Below are 17,473 nucleotides of genomic sequence, written 5' to 3'. Positions count from 1 at the left end.
TGCTGCATTTTTCATGCAACGCAGAACTGATGCATGAAAAATAAAAACGCTCATGTACACAGACCCATTGAAATGAATGGGTCAGGGTTCAGTGCGGGTGCTATGCGTTCACGTCACGCATTGCACCCGTGCGGGAAAACGCGCTCCTGTGAAAGGGGCCTTAGAGCAAATGTAAGTGCCTGGCGCGTTTGCAATAGATGGGCACCAGCCTGATGCGCCTTTCCTGAATTTATCATGGCTAGTGACCGTGAGTAGGGTTCAGGTAGAACCCCTGGGCATCAGCCCACCGGAAGGTTTCCCTGTAGGATCTGTGGCCAGTCTGCTCCTGCTGGGTGGTCACTGCAGGGGCCCCTACAGAAGCAATGTGTGATGTTGTGGCTGTCCTTTTGAGATACAGTAGCTGTTCTTATACGGCCATCTTCGCATGCATCTGTCTGTCTTGACCATCCTGAATAGGGATGAGCGAACTTGTGGTTTCAAGTCTGGCATACAAGGTTCAGGTTCGTAGAATTCCGTTATGGATTCCACTACCACAAGTTGTAACCCTTGTACGCCGAATTTGAAAACACACGTTCGCTCTTCCCTAATCCTGAACCCTCCCTACGTGTCGTCCTCTGAGCAATGTCAGTACCACCGAGAACTCCAGAAACTCCTTGGACCATCCAGCTTCTCAAAGTACCACTATTCTGCTGTTTTTAACGTTAATTGCACAAATGGTGGACACTAGGGATGAGCATATTGACTTTGGATGCTTCGCATAAAATCTTTTTGTAATACTGTACGAAGTGGGAGCTTCATACGTATTAGAATGTATTGGCTCTAATGAGCCGAAGTCATTACTTCGCAAAGTTGCGAGAGACTTTGTGTAATAACTTTGTGAATTAAATATTACTGTAAAAAAAAAAAATTGTTATTGAATCAGCAGTCCTGCAAGAGAGAAGATGAAAAAAACAACTGATACCTGAAAAAAAATGTATGTAAAGTAAAGATCTTGGAACTTTGATCACTACATAGAACACCCTTCAGCATTACCATATTGTAAAATAAGCTTTTATTCAGTGTTTTCCATTTTCCAGTAGTTTGTGTATATGTATGTACAGTATATGTAAAAGGGTGTCAAATAGCGGCAGGCCTGCAACGCCCTGCCTCCTCCTGCAACGCCCTGCCTCCTCCTGCAACGCCCTGCCTCCTCCTGCAACGCCCTGCCTCCTCCTGCAACGCCCTGCCTCCTCCTGCAACGCCCTGCCTCCTCCTGCAACGCCCTGCCTCCTCCTGCAACGCCCTGCCTCCTCCTGCAACGCCCTGCCTCCTCCTGCAACGCCCTGCCTCCTCCTGCAACGCCCTGCCTCCTCCTGCAACGCCCTGCCTCCTCCTGCAACGCCCTGCCTCCTCCTGCAACGCCCTGCCTCCTCCTGCAACGCCCTGCCTCCTCCTGCAACGCCCTGCCTCCTCCTGCAACGCCCTGCCTCCTCCTGCAACGCCCTGCCTCCTCCTGCAACGCCCTGCCTCCTCCTGCAACGCCCTGCCTCCTCCTCTCATTAGTTTAGAAAAGTGTTGAGAAGCTTAAAAAGTCACAAATCATGGTGCACATATGTTGTGTGCCATAAATTGTGACTTCTTTATGCCACAATAATGGTGTAAAGCCCTTTGTAAATGTCCATAATTCTGTTTCCTAACACTGCGCAGTGATTCCCAACACAGTGTTTTGTAATAAAATACATGTATTATTTAACAGAACAACACTATATAGAGAGTAGGGATGAGCGAATCGACTTCGGATGTGTCTGGTTTTCACTGAAGACTGATAGGAGATGCTCTGAAAATTACCTTTCAGCTAAGCAACATCCGTGAATTACAGATAACACATGGAGGGTAAAAACGGACACACGGACCAAACATGGATGAAACAAAAACCCTTTCCCCCCCCCCACAGACTTGGAAATAACACGTAAATGTGGATGAAGCCTAATGGCACAGTGCCACGCTGACTAGAAAAATGTTCCCTATCCCTGTCCCTATGCATTTTACAAAAAAAAAAAAAAAAATGACACTTAAGCCTCATTCACACGTCAGTGTTCGGTCAGTGATTTCGAGCCAAAACCAGGATTGGAGCCTCCACAGACATAAGGGAAAGATCTGCACCTGTTCTGTGTTTAGAGCCGCACCTGGTTTTGGCTCACAGTCACTGACGTTAAACTGACACTTGGATTTTTGACCCGGGTCTGCACGAGGATATCCTTAGAAATACGCGGGCTGCTGTATTCTTCAGGATTTCTGTTTCCATGGCGTGTGAGCGGTGTGCAGTCTGCGTTCATGGTGTGAACAGACATTTATTGTGTGAATGGACTTTTTTTTTTTCAACGAAATGCAGTTTATTGCAATGTAAAATCTGCCTATTGATGTCAATGACTATAAATTCGCCCAAAATCAGGTTCATGTTAAGTACATTGTACTGATCTGTAACACCTGTGCCATATTGTATCTCTGTGTGCTCTCCTTTTCATCAGACTCGGGGACTCTTTTCCTTAGGGATTCCTACTAGACTCTTGTACACACAGGTCTTGCAGTGCTTGTCCTGGAAACCCCTCACTATTCACACCAACGTCTCTTCCGGTGACCACAGCTGATCCGCATCACGTGGTACAGGCTCTTCCTTCCCCGGATGCGGAAGTGCCGCTAGGGGTCGCCATGGGGAGCAAGATGGCTGCGGCCAGCAGGGTCGTTCAGGTAGGAAAATTGTAGAGAGAAGCGGCGCCCGGGCAGCGTCCCCGGTGACTGGAGGCGGCAGGAGGGTGTCTGTTGGTCAGGCGGGACTTGTGCGGGGGTTACCCGCAGTGCAGGGAGTCGGGGGTGACCCTGGCAGAGGAGAAGTCAGGGTGACACTGACGGGGCAGCCCCTTGGTGGCAGCGGATCAGATCTGACCCATCCTATCACCAAACCTGCAATGACGGCTCATTATGTAGACGTTCTAGATCCTGACACTGATAATGGGGGTCTGTGCCCTCCTATTCTCTAACGCCGGGTAGAGATGAATGTAGGCAATATGGGAGCAACACCCCTCGCCCTGGCTCCATGTATCACCCCCATCATCTTCTGCCTACAGAAAACTGTGTTATAGGAGCACTGCCCAGGAAAGATAGATGCTCCAAGTGTGGAAAAACTCCTTCAAGGGGCTGTTCACGTCATCTGACAGAAATGAGAAGCACAAGCCTAGTGCCAATGTGAACAAGCCCACAGATTTTGGGGCCGTTTTTTTGAGCCAAAGCTAGAAGTGGATCCAGCAGGAACGTAGCGGAAGAGTCACTGACAAAACAACACCGCACCAAGCTGTTGGGATGGAGCTCTGTGTGACCGTAATGATGATAAAATAACACAAAGCACCAGCACGCTGCAAACAAATGACGTACAATAATGCCATGGTTATAGAAAATATTCTGGCGCTAATACATCTCGTACAAAATTACTTGGGCCCATCCGCCGACGTCAAGGCGATCTCTATAAGATGGGAACCGAACACTAAATACTACCTGCTATAGTGCCTTAATGGCCACCATAAAATTCAGGGAGTGCAGGGTCCACGCTGCCTTTTACCATTTTTGGTGCCATAATGGCCTCCATTAAATCCAAGGATGCAGGTACCAACATGCATGCTGAGCCCCCCTATGACTCTCCTAGTACCAGACGGCTTCAAATGAAGGCAGGGAGAGCAGGCTACAGCTTGATGCCTCATTCACACGTCAGTGATTTCCATCAGTGATTTTTAACCAAAACCAGGTGCAGATCTTTCCCTTATACCTTGTGTCTGTAGAGGCTCCAATCCTGGTTTTGACTTACAATCACTGATGTGTGAATGAGGTGCCTTCACACGACTGTATGTGTTTTGCGGACCGCACATGGCCGGCACTATATAGAGAATGCCTATTCTTGTCCGCAACCCCGGACATGGAAAAGAAAAAAAGCAGCACACATTAAAAACAGTGCAAATCCTTTCAAGGACCTGTGACCAAGGTCCCATATAAATATGTTGAAGACGGCAGCACTCCAGAATTGTGGTGAGAAGATTACCAGCTGTTAGATGGGTTAATAAACCATCCACCTATCTTTTCACCACAATTCTGGAGTGCTGCCGTCTTTCTTTAACACAAGGATAGGACATACTCCATAGTTTTTGCGGTGTGCTGTCCGCATCTTTTACGGCTTCGTTGAAATGAATGGGTCCGCACCCGTTGTGCAAAATTGCGGATCCATTTATATGATCGTGTGTATGTACCCTAAGTAAAATCAGCCTGTGGGGCAGACGGTTCAATCAAAAAGGGAGACGGCTCACCACTCTTGGCTGATAAAATCGCTTGCACGGGAAGACGGGCTGGTCAGGGGTGCAAGACCAACAGGAGTCAGCCGCCCCGCCAGCTCAGTACAACTGCAAGAAAAAGGGGGTCAGTCTGCACAGCCCAATGGGCAGGTGCACGCTGCCATGGCTAGAAACTCGAAGAAAAACCCCTCAATGCAACAGCACTCTGCAAACACAAATAAAGCACAATAAAGCCATAGTTATAGAAAATATTCTGGTGCTAATGCTATGGAATACATGTTGGTACCTGCATTCCCTGGATTTAATGGAGGCCATTATGGCACAAAAAATGGTAAAAGGCAGCGTGGACCCGGCATGCATGTGGAACCTGCACTCCCTGAATTTTCTGGTGGCCGTTATGGCACATTACAGGTAGTATTTAGGCTGGGTTCACACCTGAGCGTTTCTCAAACGCGCGTTTTACGAGCGTTTTTGTCGCGCGTTTTTATGCGCGTTTTTTGTAATAGTAAACGCGCGTTTGACGCGCGTTTGTGTCATTGACTGCAGTGTCCTATGGCCACAAACGCGCGTCAAAACGCCCCAAAGAAGCTCAAGTACTTGATTATGCGTCAGGCGTTTTACAGCGCGATCGTACGCGCTGTAAAACGCCCAGGTGAGAACCATTCCCATAGGGAAGCATTGGTTTTCATGTGTTGAGCGTTTTACAGCGCGATTGAACGCGCTGTAAAACGCTCAGGTGTGAACCCAGCCTAAATGTTAGGTTCCCGTCTTACAGAGATCGCCTTGACATTTTTGCCAAGAATCTTAAATTTACAAAATAAGCGTAGCATTAGCACCAGGATATTTTCTATAACTATGGCACTGTAATAATGATATATGAATATTAGAGAGACAAGAGAAGTCTCTTGGGGAATCCTGTACAATGGAGAGGAGGCTCTAGGACCCTGCTGGACCACCTCTGGCCCGGATACAAGACGAGATACGGTTAGACATGGAGGCATACAGGATGCAACACGCTGTGTTTTTTCCCTTCAATGCAATGGACAACATGGCAGAACCCAAACAGTGGTGGAATCCGTCATACGACAAATCTGACAGTTTTGTGGGTTTCCTTTTAAACACAAGTGTGAACAGAGCCCAGGTTCTTCTCCAATATTTCCTATTCCTTTTGAATCCACTCATCTTTATCCTAAAAAAATGGCAAAAAAAAAACAGCGTCTGTGAGTCCAGCCTAATACCGTAGCTGATTAACAAGACCGCGCTCAGTCCAGGAAACACGGCTTTTGTGTCGGCAGCATTTCCCGGACCCACCGCAGCTCCCTTGACTTGAACTGACTGCGTTAGTGTTTTATGATGCCGCCAGTTTATATCGGATCGCAGGTCTGTTGTACTGCACTCTCATCATCATCATGTGAGCGCTGTACATCAGACTCTGAACTGACTGATTACTATGATACAGTCGGCCCGGGAAATACGACTGACACACGGCCCGTGTTTTCCAGACCGAGCACGGTCGTGTGAGTCAGCCTTAGGCCTCATGCACACGACCGTATGTATTTTGCGGTCCACAAAAAGTGGATCTGCGAAAAAAAACGGATGACGTCAGTGTGCATTCTGAATTTTGCGGAACAGCTGGCCCCTAATAGAACAGTCCTATCCTTGTCCATAATGTGGGTGATAATAGGACATGTTCGGAAACGGCATGCATACGGACTAACTTCCGTTTTTTTGCGGATTGGAAAAAAACGGATTGGACACTGAAAGAAAATACGTTTGTGTGCTTGAGGCCTTAGTGCTGTTATACACGAGCGGGTCCATTGCGTGAATTGCGCTCGGTGTGTGTGCACACGGCATTATTGTGATTTCTAATGCTATGTGCTGCTGCTTCCGTCACTATGATCCTGTAGAAGTAAAGTCAAGCAGAGGCACATAGCATTAGCACTCAGTATAATGTTGCGCGCTCCTGCAAGTCCAGAACGCAGGATCACGCTCGGAACAGGATTCCCGCAATGGACTTGCTCGTGTGGAACAGCCCTCAAGGGTACTGTAACCGCTGGGCGTCAGCTTATCGTCGCTGGTCTAGCTGCTGGATCCCCAAGCGCTGTAGGCGGCCGCACACTTCTCTGGCAATGAGAAATGTGATATTCCATGGCAGCCATTCAATGAATGGGGTCAGCCTTTTACACTGCTGCTATAGGAGCAACAGGTATTAAATCCGGTAAGTGCGCAGGTAATGCGTGGCTGTGCTACGTCCTCCAGAGCAGGAGGTGCTGTACGACGAAAGCCACATGCACACGACTGTAAGCGGAGATCACAATAACGCCTGTACTAGTGTCATAGACGCTTGTTCAGGACATTTTACTCCTTAAAAAAAAAACTGTCTAAGGCTACTTTCACACTCGCCTTTGGTGCGGATCTGCACAGATGGATCCATTCAGAACGGATCCGTTTGTATTATCTTTAACATAGCCAAGACAGATCCCTCTGGAACACCATTGAAAGAAGGACGGATCCGTTTTCTATTGTGCCATATTATGTCATAGAAAACGGATCCGTCCCCATTGACTTTGGTGTCCAAAGCAGAATGGAGACGGAACGGAGGCAAACTGATGTATTCTGAGCGGATCCTTATCCATTCAGAATGCATTAGGGCAAAACTGATCAGTTTTGGACCGCTGGTAAGAGCCCTGAACGGATCTCCCAAACAGAAAGCCAAAACGCAAGTCTGAAAGTAGCCTAAGGCCTCATGCACATGGCCGTTGTGCGTCAGTTCCGTGCATCAGGGACCGCAATGGGTCCGTGATCCATCTGCACCGCAAAAAAATAGCTCCGGGATTGCGGACCCATTCGAGTGAATACGGGCGCACAACGGCCGTGTGCATGAGGCCTAAGGTGTTCCGATACACCGTAGACTTTTCCTGCCATTCCTCAGCCCAGGGCGCACTGAACGGCACAGACAGCGAGCGATGCTACCTGTGCCTGAAATATCCAATAGCAAAGCTGCTTACAGCAAGGAGCTTTGTTATTAGTCAGTTTCAAAAGTGTCTAAAAAATGTGGTTCCTTTTTAACGCTGTCGGGCTGCTCGTCTCTGAGCCCCTGGGGGGGGGGGGGTCTGGACTGACACATGGGACTGTATGTTGGAGGCCACGGTCAAACCACCACTATTATTTCTGTTCTGCTCTGGTAGTGGAGCGGGGACATAACTGACCTGATCAGACTCCACCGATTATGATGGAGTCCGTTCAGTTTCCATTCGGGATCCTCTCTTTTTACCAGACAGAAAAGTCCTGCTTACAAGGCTTCTCTTTCCGGTCTTTTTGTCCTAATCTGCAACAGATGCCCCGAACGAAGCCTCCTACGCAGTTATGAACAAGTGTAGGTCTATGTATTATGTATATGAATTACTGCAACTTTTCTCCTCCTCCTCAGGTAACAATACTCCTCAAAAATGGAAAGAGGAGTATTTTTACTCTTCTGGAAAAATGTAGTGCATCCTCCAACTGTAAGTGTTTTGCAGTCCGCAAACCGCAGATCCAAAAAACTGACACCATGTCACTGTGCAAACCTATTGACTTCAATGGGTCCTTGGTCCCCATTTCTGCTCAAAGCCTTTGCCATGGGATTCCGTTATATTGGACTGGAAGAATAGTACAGCACACAGACAACTGGGTGTTATCGCTAGAGATGAGCGAATTTCAGATTTAAAATTCGTTTGGTGGTAAAAGCAGAATTGCATTATGGATTTTGTTACCACGGACCATAACGCAATTCTATAACGGAATGCCTTTACAGGCATTCCGTTATTCATTCCGTCATAATAGAAGTCTAAGTCTACTGTATTTAATGTTCACTGTGTCATTTGTGTAATGGGAGCTTGACAAAGACCATCAGGTTGAAACGTTGCTACACAAGGTGTAATAAAGAAATTGATTGGAATCCCTCTGGAGTGCCGTGGCTTATTCAACATTATCTACTACGGAAATCCCAGGACCAGGATTTAATGCTACAGGCACCACCACGTATTGGATCCGCTATAATAATAGTGAGTAGTGCTGGCCTATTTTTCTAATTGTGAGAAGTCTATGGGCTGCATAACGGATCCGTCCGGTTTCCGTTATGAAGGGGAGTCCTCTCCTGCATAATGTAAACCGGACAGATCTGTTATGCAGCCCATAGACTTCTATTATGACGGAATAAATAACGGAATGCCTGTAAAGGCATTCCGTTATAGAATTGCGTTATGGTCCGTGGTAACGGAATCCATAATGCAATTCTGCTTTTACCACCAAACGAATTTCATAGCATGAAATTCGCTCATCCCTAGGTATTACCTTTGTCCATAAGGTGTGACGCTATACTGTATAACTAGAGCAGAAAGTGTCAAAATGTGTAAGGACACATCCTATTGTGAAGGGTAATGATAACCTATGTTTCTAGGAGGAATAACAGAGGAATACAAGGAGAGCTGACAGGTCCTCTTTAGGAGGTCTGGTTATATCTATTTATCCCGGTAGAACAAAGCAAGCTTTTGGAGGAAATGGCCTATTCTGCTCTGACGAGGCATAGGACACGGAGCGTAGGAAGGCTTTGTGTAATGTAAAAACCTGCAGGCTAGAAGTGAATGTATACTGCCATGTATGTGAGGAACGGTCAGTGTAAAATAGCATCCCAGGGTTCCAGTGCATTGATGTCATGTCTCTGTTCACATTTTGTACAGGTTGTGAAGCCACACATGCCCGCCATTAGATTCCCTGATAGAAAGAACAGTCCAAAACCTAATGGTGAGTGAGAGAAACGTAGCTGCCGTACAAAATCGCAGGGTTAACTATGTACTGAACCATCCACCACAGGTCTCCAGCAGTGGGTTTCCCTGAAATCCGCCACCAGTAAGTAATGCAGGAAACGGGCCCGGTTTTGTGGGGACATTGCGGCCGGGTTCTCCACTGCTTCCTATCTTTGCATCACAAAGCAGACTAGAAAATGAAAGCGGCCTGTGGGGGAGATCTTAGAACTCTCACCCACTTTTTATTGTAAATGCTACAGATTTACTGCAAAAAAATCTAATTTTACGCCACGTGTGGCCGTACCTGGAGGATTTTGAGCAGCAACACAATTGAACTTGCCATTGCACTATTGCTCCAAGTTTCTTACATAGATGTAAGAATAAAACAGGATTTTTTTATGCAAGACTCATCCAAGCTAGGACTTCTCTAAATATTGGGTGAGAAAAGGGAAAAGCACTTTGTTTTTAGGCTCCTTCCTCCAAAGCTATTAATGGCCTGTATAGACAGTGTGGTCACCATTACACGTCATGGGTAACTTGGCTGCGGCCACCACCAGTACACGTCATGGGTAACATGGCTGCGGTCACCACCAGTACACATTATGTTATGTTACTAAGTCCTTGTATAGCGCTCTAGAGGAACTCAATCCGATCGAAGCGCTTGGGTAACATGGCTGCGGTCACCACCAGTACACGTCATGGGTAACATGGCTGCGGTCACCACCAGTACACATCATGGGTAACATGGCTGCGGTCACCACCAGTACACATCATGGGTAACATGGCTGCGGTCCCCACCAGTACACGTCATGGGTAACATGGCTGCGGTCACCACCAGTACACGTCATGGGTAAGGCTACTTTCACACTAGCGTTCGGGTTTCCGTTCGTGAGCTCCGTTTGAAGGAGCTCACGAGCGGACCCGAACGCAGCCGTCCAGCCCTGATGCAGTCTGAATGGAGGCGGATCCGCTCAGACTGCATCAGTCTGGTGGCGTTCAGCCTCCGCTCCGCTCGCCTCCGCACGGACAGGCGGACAGCTGAACGCTGCTTGCAGCGTTCGGGTGTCCGCCTGGCCGTTCGGAGGCGTGCGGATCCGTGCGGATCCGTCCAGACTTTCAATGTAAGTCAATGGGGACGGATCCGTTTGAAGATGCCACAATGTGGCTCAATCTTCAAGCGGATCCGTCCCCCATTGACTTTACATTGAAAGTCTGGACGGATCCGTACTAGGCTATTTTCACACTTAGCTTTTTTTTTGCTAAAATAATGCAGACGGATCCGTACTGAACGGAGCCTCCGTCTGCATTATTATGATCGGATCCGTTCAGAACGGATCCGATCGAACGCTAGCCGAACGCTAGTGTGAAAGTAGCCTAACGTGGCTGCGGTCCCCAGCAGTGCACGTCATGGGTAACATGGCTGCGGTCACCACCAGTGCACGTCATGGGTAACATGGCTGCGGTCACCACCAGTAGATGTGATGGGTAATATGGCTGCGGTCACCACCAGTACACGTCATGGGTAACATGGCTGCGGTCCCCACCAGTACACGTCATGGGTAACATGGCTGCGGTCCCCACCAGTACACGTCATGGGTAACATGGCTGCGGTCACCACCAGTACACGTCATGGGTAACATGGCTATATACCATACGTTGTCATTTTTTTAACAAAAATAAAAAGTGCATCATTGCACCTACCTGATAGTAAAAGCTTGGGCCATGTCCCGTAGCCGTGAATGAAGAGTTCCATGCATGTGCAGCCTCCTCTCCACTCGTGGCAGAACGCGACAGGGCCCCAGTCTTGAGATCAGAGAAGGTCCCAGAGGCTGGACCAGCACCTCTCACACAAATGTCATACTTTTACAGATGGGAAAACGCCTTTAAAGGGATTCTGTCACCAGGTTTGGGGCTATAGAGCTGCGGACATGCACGGCTAGATCGCCGCTAGCATGTCCGCAATATATGTGTCCTATAGGGCTGTGTGGTTTTTATGTCTTTAAAAAAAGGTTTTATAGATATGTAAATGAGTGTTAAATATGTCCAAGGGGCTGTACTAATCTTACTTGTGCCCAGCCGTGCCCGCCTGCGAAGGAGCCCAGCACCACCTATGTCTCCTCCTTTCATCAACGATAGCCTTAATCCTGCGATGCGCGAGCTCGCGCATGCGCAGTTCTTTCCCTGAGGCTGATGCCAGCACAGGGAAGGAACACTATACCGGCACTGCGCATCGCGAGATTACGGCTCTCTATCGTTGATGAAAGAAGGAGACATAGGCGGTGCTGGGCTCCTTCACAGGCGGGCACGGCTGGGCACAAGTAAGGTTAGTACACCCCTTGGACACATTTAACACTCATTTACATATCTATAAAATCCTTTTTTAAAGAAATTAAAACCACACAGCCCTATAGGACACATATATTGCAGACATGCTAGCGGCGATCTAGCCGTGCATGTGCGCAGCTCTATAGCCCCAAACCTGGTGACAGAATCCATTTAAGAACAAAAAGAAATTGAAATATAGGTGTCTTGGGAAATCTTATTCCCAGACACTGCGTCCCTATGAGCAAAACTGTGACCTCCTGGTATTGTGAGATGCGGTCATGTGACATGACAAAATGTCATAAAGGCTGAGAAAGAGCCCAAGAGCAATGGAAACCAGGGATGGGGTGAGAGGAATATTCCTAAAGTTTTTCCACAACACAACCGCCACACATTCTCGTACATATCACCGCAGGAGATCTTTGTGTTTTTCTATCCACTCCTGGTGTTCAAGCTTTGGTGTTTTTTTGTCTTTAGTGCAAGAAGCCTTGAAGTCTATGATCTACCCATTTACTGCACCTCCAGTAACCGCACATCAAGCCACCAGTGACAACCCTCCTGGAGCTACGCGTTCTACACCCCTCCATAAAGCACATGGTTCCCCAGACACAAGTGAACTGCTGAGGTCGCTTTCTCAGAAGTACAGGAGAAAAGCTGTGTCTGCTGAAGAGATGGACTATATACAAGTAAGATTCCTAAATATATGTGTTACCCAAACTGCTTCCATCATCAGTTTGGGTGAAGATGATGGCAGCCTCAGAGAACGTGTATTTTTTGTGGCTTAGCAGTTGATCTTGTTGAGGGATCATTGTTGGTGGCTGGTCCACCACTTGATTGGATTTAAAAGGTTTTTCTAATGAACAAAAGTTGTGAACTGTCCACAGGTTAGATAAGTGTCCGAATGCCAGGGGCCCACCACTAGCACCCCCACCAGTCACAAAAATGGAGATCGCCTGGCTCCTGTTTGAATGAAATGGTGGTTCATGCTGCGGCTCCATTCAAACTCTACAGCACTCTGTTGTCTCTGGCAGTCCCAAAGAGCTTAAATGGAGCAGCGTTCGGCCGCTGGTTCATTGGAGGACACAGGATCCCCATTTTCATGATCATGGGGGTCCCAGCTCAGACAATTTTCTGTCCTATGGATAGATAATTGTTGCTCATGAAAAAACCCCTTTAAAGTCTATCTTTGCCTTGAAGGGGTTGTGTCATTGAAGAAAGCAATATGGATAATAACAATACATTAGTAAGTGCCTTGTATTAACTTTCTGTACATGATAAATGCCATTTGTTGAAATGACACAACCCCTTTAATTCACTGCTGTCATAAGACCCTTTTAGGCCCCTTTCACACGAGCGAGTTTTCCGCGCGGGTGCAATGAGTGACGTGAACGCATAGCATCCGCACTGAATCCTGACCCATTCATTTCAATGGGGGTGTGTACATGAGCGTTGTTTTTCACGCATCAGTTCTGCGTTGCGTGAAAATCGCAACATGTTCTATATTCTGCGTTTTTCACGCAGCCCTGGCTCCATAGAAGTGAATAGGGCTGCGTGAAAAACGCATTGCATCTGCAAGCAAGTGCGGGTGTGATGCGTTTTTCACTGATGGTTGCTAAGAGATGTTGTTTGTAAACCTTCAGTTTTTTATCACGCGCGTGAAAAACGCATCAAAACGCATTGCACCCGCGCGGAAAAAACTGAATGCAATCGCAGACAAAACTGACTGAACTTGCTTGCAAAATGGTGCGAGTTCAGACCTAATCCGTCACGCTCGTGTGAAAGAGGCCTTAAGCAGGGTTTCTCAACAACTACCTCTACAGCCGCTACTCAGCCAATGACTGGGGACACATCGCCACTGAGGATGCCTCGCAGTTTGAGAAGGTGCCCAGTGTACCGCCCCACATACCAGTTTCAGGCTGCTCTGCGATGTTGCTTCATTCTTTCTCGTTGTTGCTTTAATCTTTTATGGGCATCTAATAGATACCCCTTTTATGTGTCCACTGTCTTATTAAGGTGGTTAGTTGTTACCCACCATTCAAGCTCCCCATGTGTTAGATGGTGCCAAGAACAGCTACAAAGAATGTCCACTGAAGGACCCAACATGTCCAAGCATTAGAGACAACCCACCGTTGTAATGCTCCATTTCTCCTGTTCTGATGCTATAGGGAAGCGGAGTACATGTTGCAGGATTCCCCCACTGATTACAGCCAATCACTAGAAGTCCTAGGAACTCTGATCAGCTTATCGACTCGGACCCTTCTAAATAATGTACAAAGAGGACAACCCATATTCTGTCACTATAATCAGCTGGTCTATTTGAGGTGTACAGTCTGCGGTATTCATGAGGCTAGTGCCCCCCCCCCCGCTACCTTCAGATTAATCAGGGCAGTTTGTTAATTCAGTCAGAATTTCTCTCCCCATTATGGATTTTTATAATGTGAGGTTATTCAAACTTAGGGCTCATGCACACAACAGTGCTTGGTCCGGGAAACGGCAATTTGCGGAACGGCACGGACAGCCATTAATATGACTGCCTATTCTTGTCTGCAAAACAGACCAGAATAGGACAGGTTATATTTTTTTTGCGGAGCAACGGATGCGTACAGGACACGGAGTGCTGTCCGCATCTTTTGCGGCCCCATTGAAGTAAATGGGTCCGCATCCGAGCCACAAAAACTGCGACTCTGATGCGGACCACAACAACGGTCGTGTGCATGAGGCCTTAGTCTAAGTAACATCAAGGTGATGTGTTTTCAGGATTTCTTTAATAGGTAAGATAATTGTCAGGAATCACAAATCGCCATAAGTTTCCTCTCTTTAGGATATAATCAAATGGCCTGTTCTGAAACTGGAGTAGAAGATGAGTCCAACTATGTTTATTTATTAGGGGAAAATGGGACAGAGTTTCCTTTTAGTGCACAATAATCCGTTCTCTGAATAAGAACTGTTTGTACCTAGCAGCATGGACCGACCTTGGACTGCTCCTATCTGTGCACCAGGAGAACAGTGGGGGAGAGCTATCAAAACTGGTGTAAAATAGACCTGGCTTAGTTGGGAGATCTATCAAAACTGGTGTAAGCCCATAGCAACCAATCAGACTCAACTTTTCATCTTTCAGAGCTTCCTTGCAAAAAGAAAGGTGGAATCTTCTTTACACCAGTTTTGATAAATCCCCCCAGTGTGTCCTGTTCTGCCTTATAGACTCCAGGATCCAACACATAACAGTCACTGTAATGTGATATCACAGCTCCAGCTCTCCTAAAGGAGTGAAGAAACAAAAGGGGTAGGGTGTGTATGTATATGTGTATATATATATATATATATATATATATGCCTTAGTGTTTCCCAACCAGTATGCCTCCAGCTGTTGCAAAACTACAACTCCCAGCATGCCCGCACAGCCAAAGGCTGTCAAGGCATGCTGGGAGTTGTAGTTTTGCAACAGCTGGAGGCACACTGGTTGGGAAACACTGCTTTAGATGGTGACCCCCACCAAAGGCGCCAATCGGATGTCTAGTGTTATATTCCAACTATATACTAGTCGGGGGTGGAAATCCCCACCTTAAGGTGTTTGATGAATCCGAGACAGGGATGAGGTCATGAGTAAGTATCCTATCAACACGACAATAGCAGACCGTCAGTCCGCAATATTAAACATAGTCTGAATAAAATCATTAAAAACACCGGAAGGTGAAAAGGAGATAGAAATACGTATCTACTCACTTCACTAGGGAGGGGTCCTGTAGGATAAAGCTCAAGACACCTACAGAACGGCCTGGATCGCTTGTAGAATCTCAGGAAGAAACAGCAGCCTTGTGACAGGTACTTCTTGTTAATGCCTTTCATTGTCTATGACTGCCTATCATTGCTCCTGAGGAAGGGGTGCCATATGACCCCAAAACGCCTTGAGCTCTACCTGCTGTTTATTACAATAAAGGAATTAACAAGAAGTACCTGTCACAAGGCTGCTGTTTCTTCCTGAGATTCTACAAGCGATCCAGGCGAGGGAGGCCGTTCTGTAGGTGTCTTGAGCTTTATCCTACAGGACCCCTCCCTAGTGAAGTGAGTAGATACGTATTTCTATCTCCTTTTCACCTTCCGGTGTTTTTAATGGTTTTATTCAGACTATGTTTAATTTTGCGGACTGACGGTCTGCTTTTGTCGTGTTGATACTCTGAAGGGAACTGGAGACACCACGATAGGATACTTAAGGTGGGAATTTCCACCCCCGACTAGTTTATAGTTGGAATATAACACTAGACATCCGATTGGCGCCTTTGGTGGGGTTCACCATCTAAGGAATATATATATATTTCCATATATATGCCCTACCCCTTTTGTTTCTTCACTCCTTGCCTCCCGCACATAGGTGACCACACCCGGCAGCCGCTCTTGAGCCAAACGCCCAATTTTGGCTATTCTTTTCAATTTTTTCTATAATCCCAATTTTAACTTACTATAGATCCATTCTTTGGCGCCCTACCAGTTACTCATTGACTCCACCTGAATTTTATTCAGGGGTGACTTGGACTAACCCTCTACATTTCCCCCCCATCCATATCTTCTAGTGCTTAGGTTTGAGCCCATACTGCTTGGTAGAAATAGAAGCTGATATGTGCCATTTATTAAGCACTACTTTACCTTGTCACTCGATTAGGTTTCTATTGCTTGCCTTGTCATGTTTTAAAGTAATTTTTCTTTTCTGTATTTCAGCGTGGAGGTCCTGAATGAGACGTCGGCATCCCCAGCCACTACCAGTATACAGCAATTTTTTCAGCACTTACCTAGATCTGTTGTAATTCTACATAATTGTAATTGAGTGGATTTAATAAAGGAAAGAAAGTCTGACATTGGAAGCTTTCAACCTCTGTATTCACTTTATATCGACAAGAGCTTATCCCCTAGAGGGAGCATGTGGAGGACAGTATATACGTACCTTTTTGTATGAATATAATTCTGAAATTAAATGGAACTGTTTTTTAATCTTAGTCCTGTAAATTACTTATAGTCTGCAGTCAGGCCTTTTGCCGGGGGATGTAGAAATCTGAGGTTTATAGTTGACCTCCGACTTACTAAAGTGTTAGAGGACCTTTCACTAGAATAAAAAATGTAAACTAAGCATACAGACATGGAGAGCGGCGCCCAGGGATCTCCCTGCACTTACTATTATCCCTGAGCACCGCTCCGTTCTCCCGGTATAGGCTCCGGTATCTTCATATGTTTGGCTCAACTGGGTGGAGCCTGCCGGCGTCTCCTTCTGCTAGGCTGGAGCGCTGGCCAATCGCAGCGCTCAGCTCATACCCTGAGACAAAAAAAAAACCTCTCAGGCTATGAGCTGAGCGCTGCGATTGGCCAGCGCTCTAGCCTGGGAGAAGGAGACGCCGGCAGGCTCCACCCAGTTCAGCTGAACATATGAAGATACCGGAGCCTATACTGGGAGAACGGAGCGGCGCCCAGGGATAATAGTAAGTGCAGGGAGATCCCTGGGCGCCGCTCTCCATGTCTGTATGCTTAGATTTTTTATTGTAGTGAAAGGTCCTTTTTAAAGGCTATGGACCCCTTTGGGGGCAATATATTTTTTTATTGCATTATCTACTCATTTTGGAATGAATTTTTATTTTTTTTCTATGACTTTTTTCCGACGTTTTCCCTGTACAGCTGTCAGCTTTTGCATATTTGCAGAGTAGCTTCCTGTTTAACCCCTTAAGGACCCGCGCCGTACATGTACGGCGCAGTTGGATGTGACTTAAGCACCAGCGTCCGTATATGTACTACGCCTGGTTCTGGGGGAAGATTGCGGGGGAACCGGGGCACGATGGCTGCAGTGTTAGTGTAGATTTTTGCACACACATATCTGTGTGCGTGCTGCACCTGCTGAGCACTGATCAGAAACATCAATTTTTCTGATCGGTCTGCTCAGTTTACTGCACATATTATAATTTTTTTCTGTGTAGTTAGTTATATATCTCCATATACATATATATAGAAATCAATTTTAGTTAGGTAGTGTTAGTGGAGATTTTTGCACGCAAAATCTTTGTGCGTCCTGCAATA

At 46.8% G+C, this 17,473-nt stretch overlaps 1 protein-coding gene across 2 annotated transcripts; it reads left to right on the top strand.

Annotated features, from left to right (window-relative positions):
* Nucleotides 1-2,631: 2,631 nt before the first annotated feature.
* MRPS36 (mitochondrial ribosomal protein S36) lies at nucleotides 2,632-16,402 on the top strand. Of its 2 annotated transcripts, none has more exons than XM_044276126.1 (4): nucleotides 2,632-2,727; nucleotides 9,032-9,095; nucleotides 11,897-12,105; nucleotides 16,133-16,402. In XM_044276126.1, the coding sequence occupies exons 1-4, from the start codon at nucleotides 2,689-2,691 to the stop codon at nucleotides 16,148-16,150; spliced, it is 330 nt and encodes a 109-aa protein (XP_044132061.1). In that variant the 5' UTR covers nucleotides 2,632-2,688; the 3' UTR covers nucleotides 16,151-16,402. The 2 variants fall into 2 exon arrangements, with proteins under 2 accessions (XP_044132061.1, XP_044132060.1); XM_044276125.1 differs by lacking the exon at nucleotides 2,632-2,727 and adding an exon at nucleotides 7,741-7,816.
* The last annotated feature ends 1,071 nt before the right edge of the window (nucleotides 16,403-17,473 follow it).

The sequence above is a fragment of the Bufo gargarizans genome, chromosome 1 (assembly GCF_014858855.1).
Source record: "Bufo gargarizans isolate SCDJY-AF-19 chromosome 1, ASM1485885v1, whole genome shotgun sequence".
Lineage (NCBI taxonomy): Eukaryota > Metazoa > Chordata > Amphibia > Anura > Bufonidae > Bufo > Bufo gargarizans.
The sequence above is the reverse complement of the archived record's forward strand: the minus strand, read 5'-3'. Positions and strand labels throughout refer to the sequence as shown.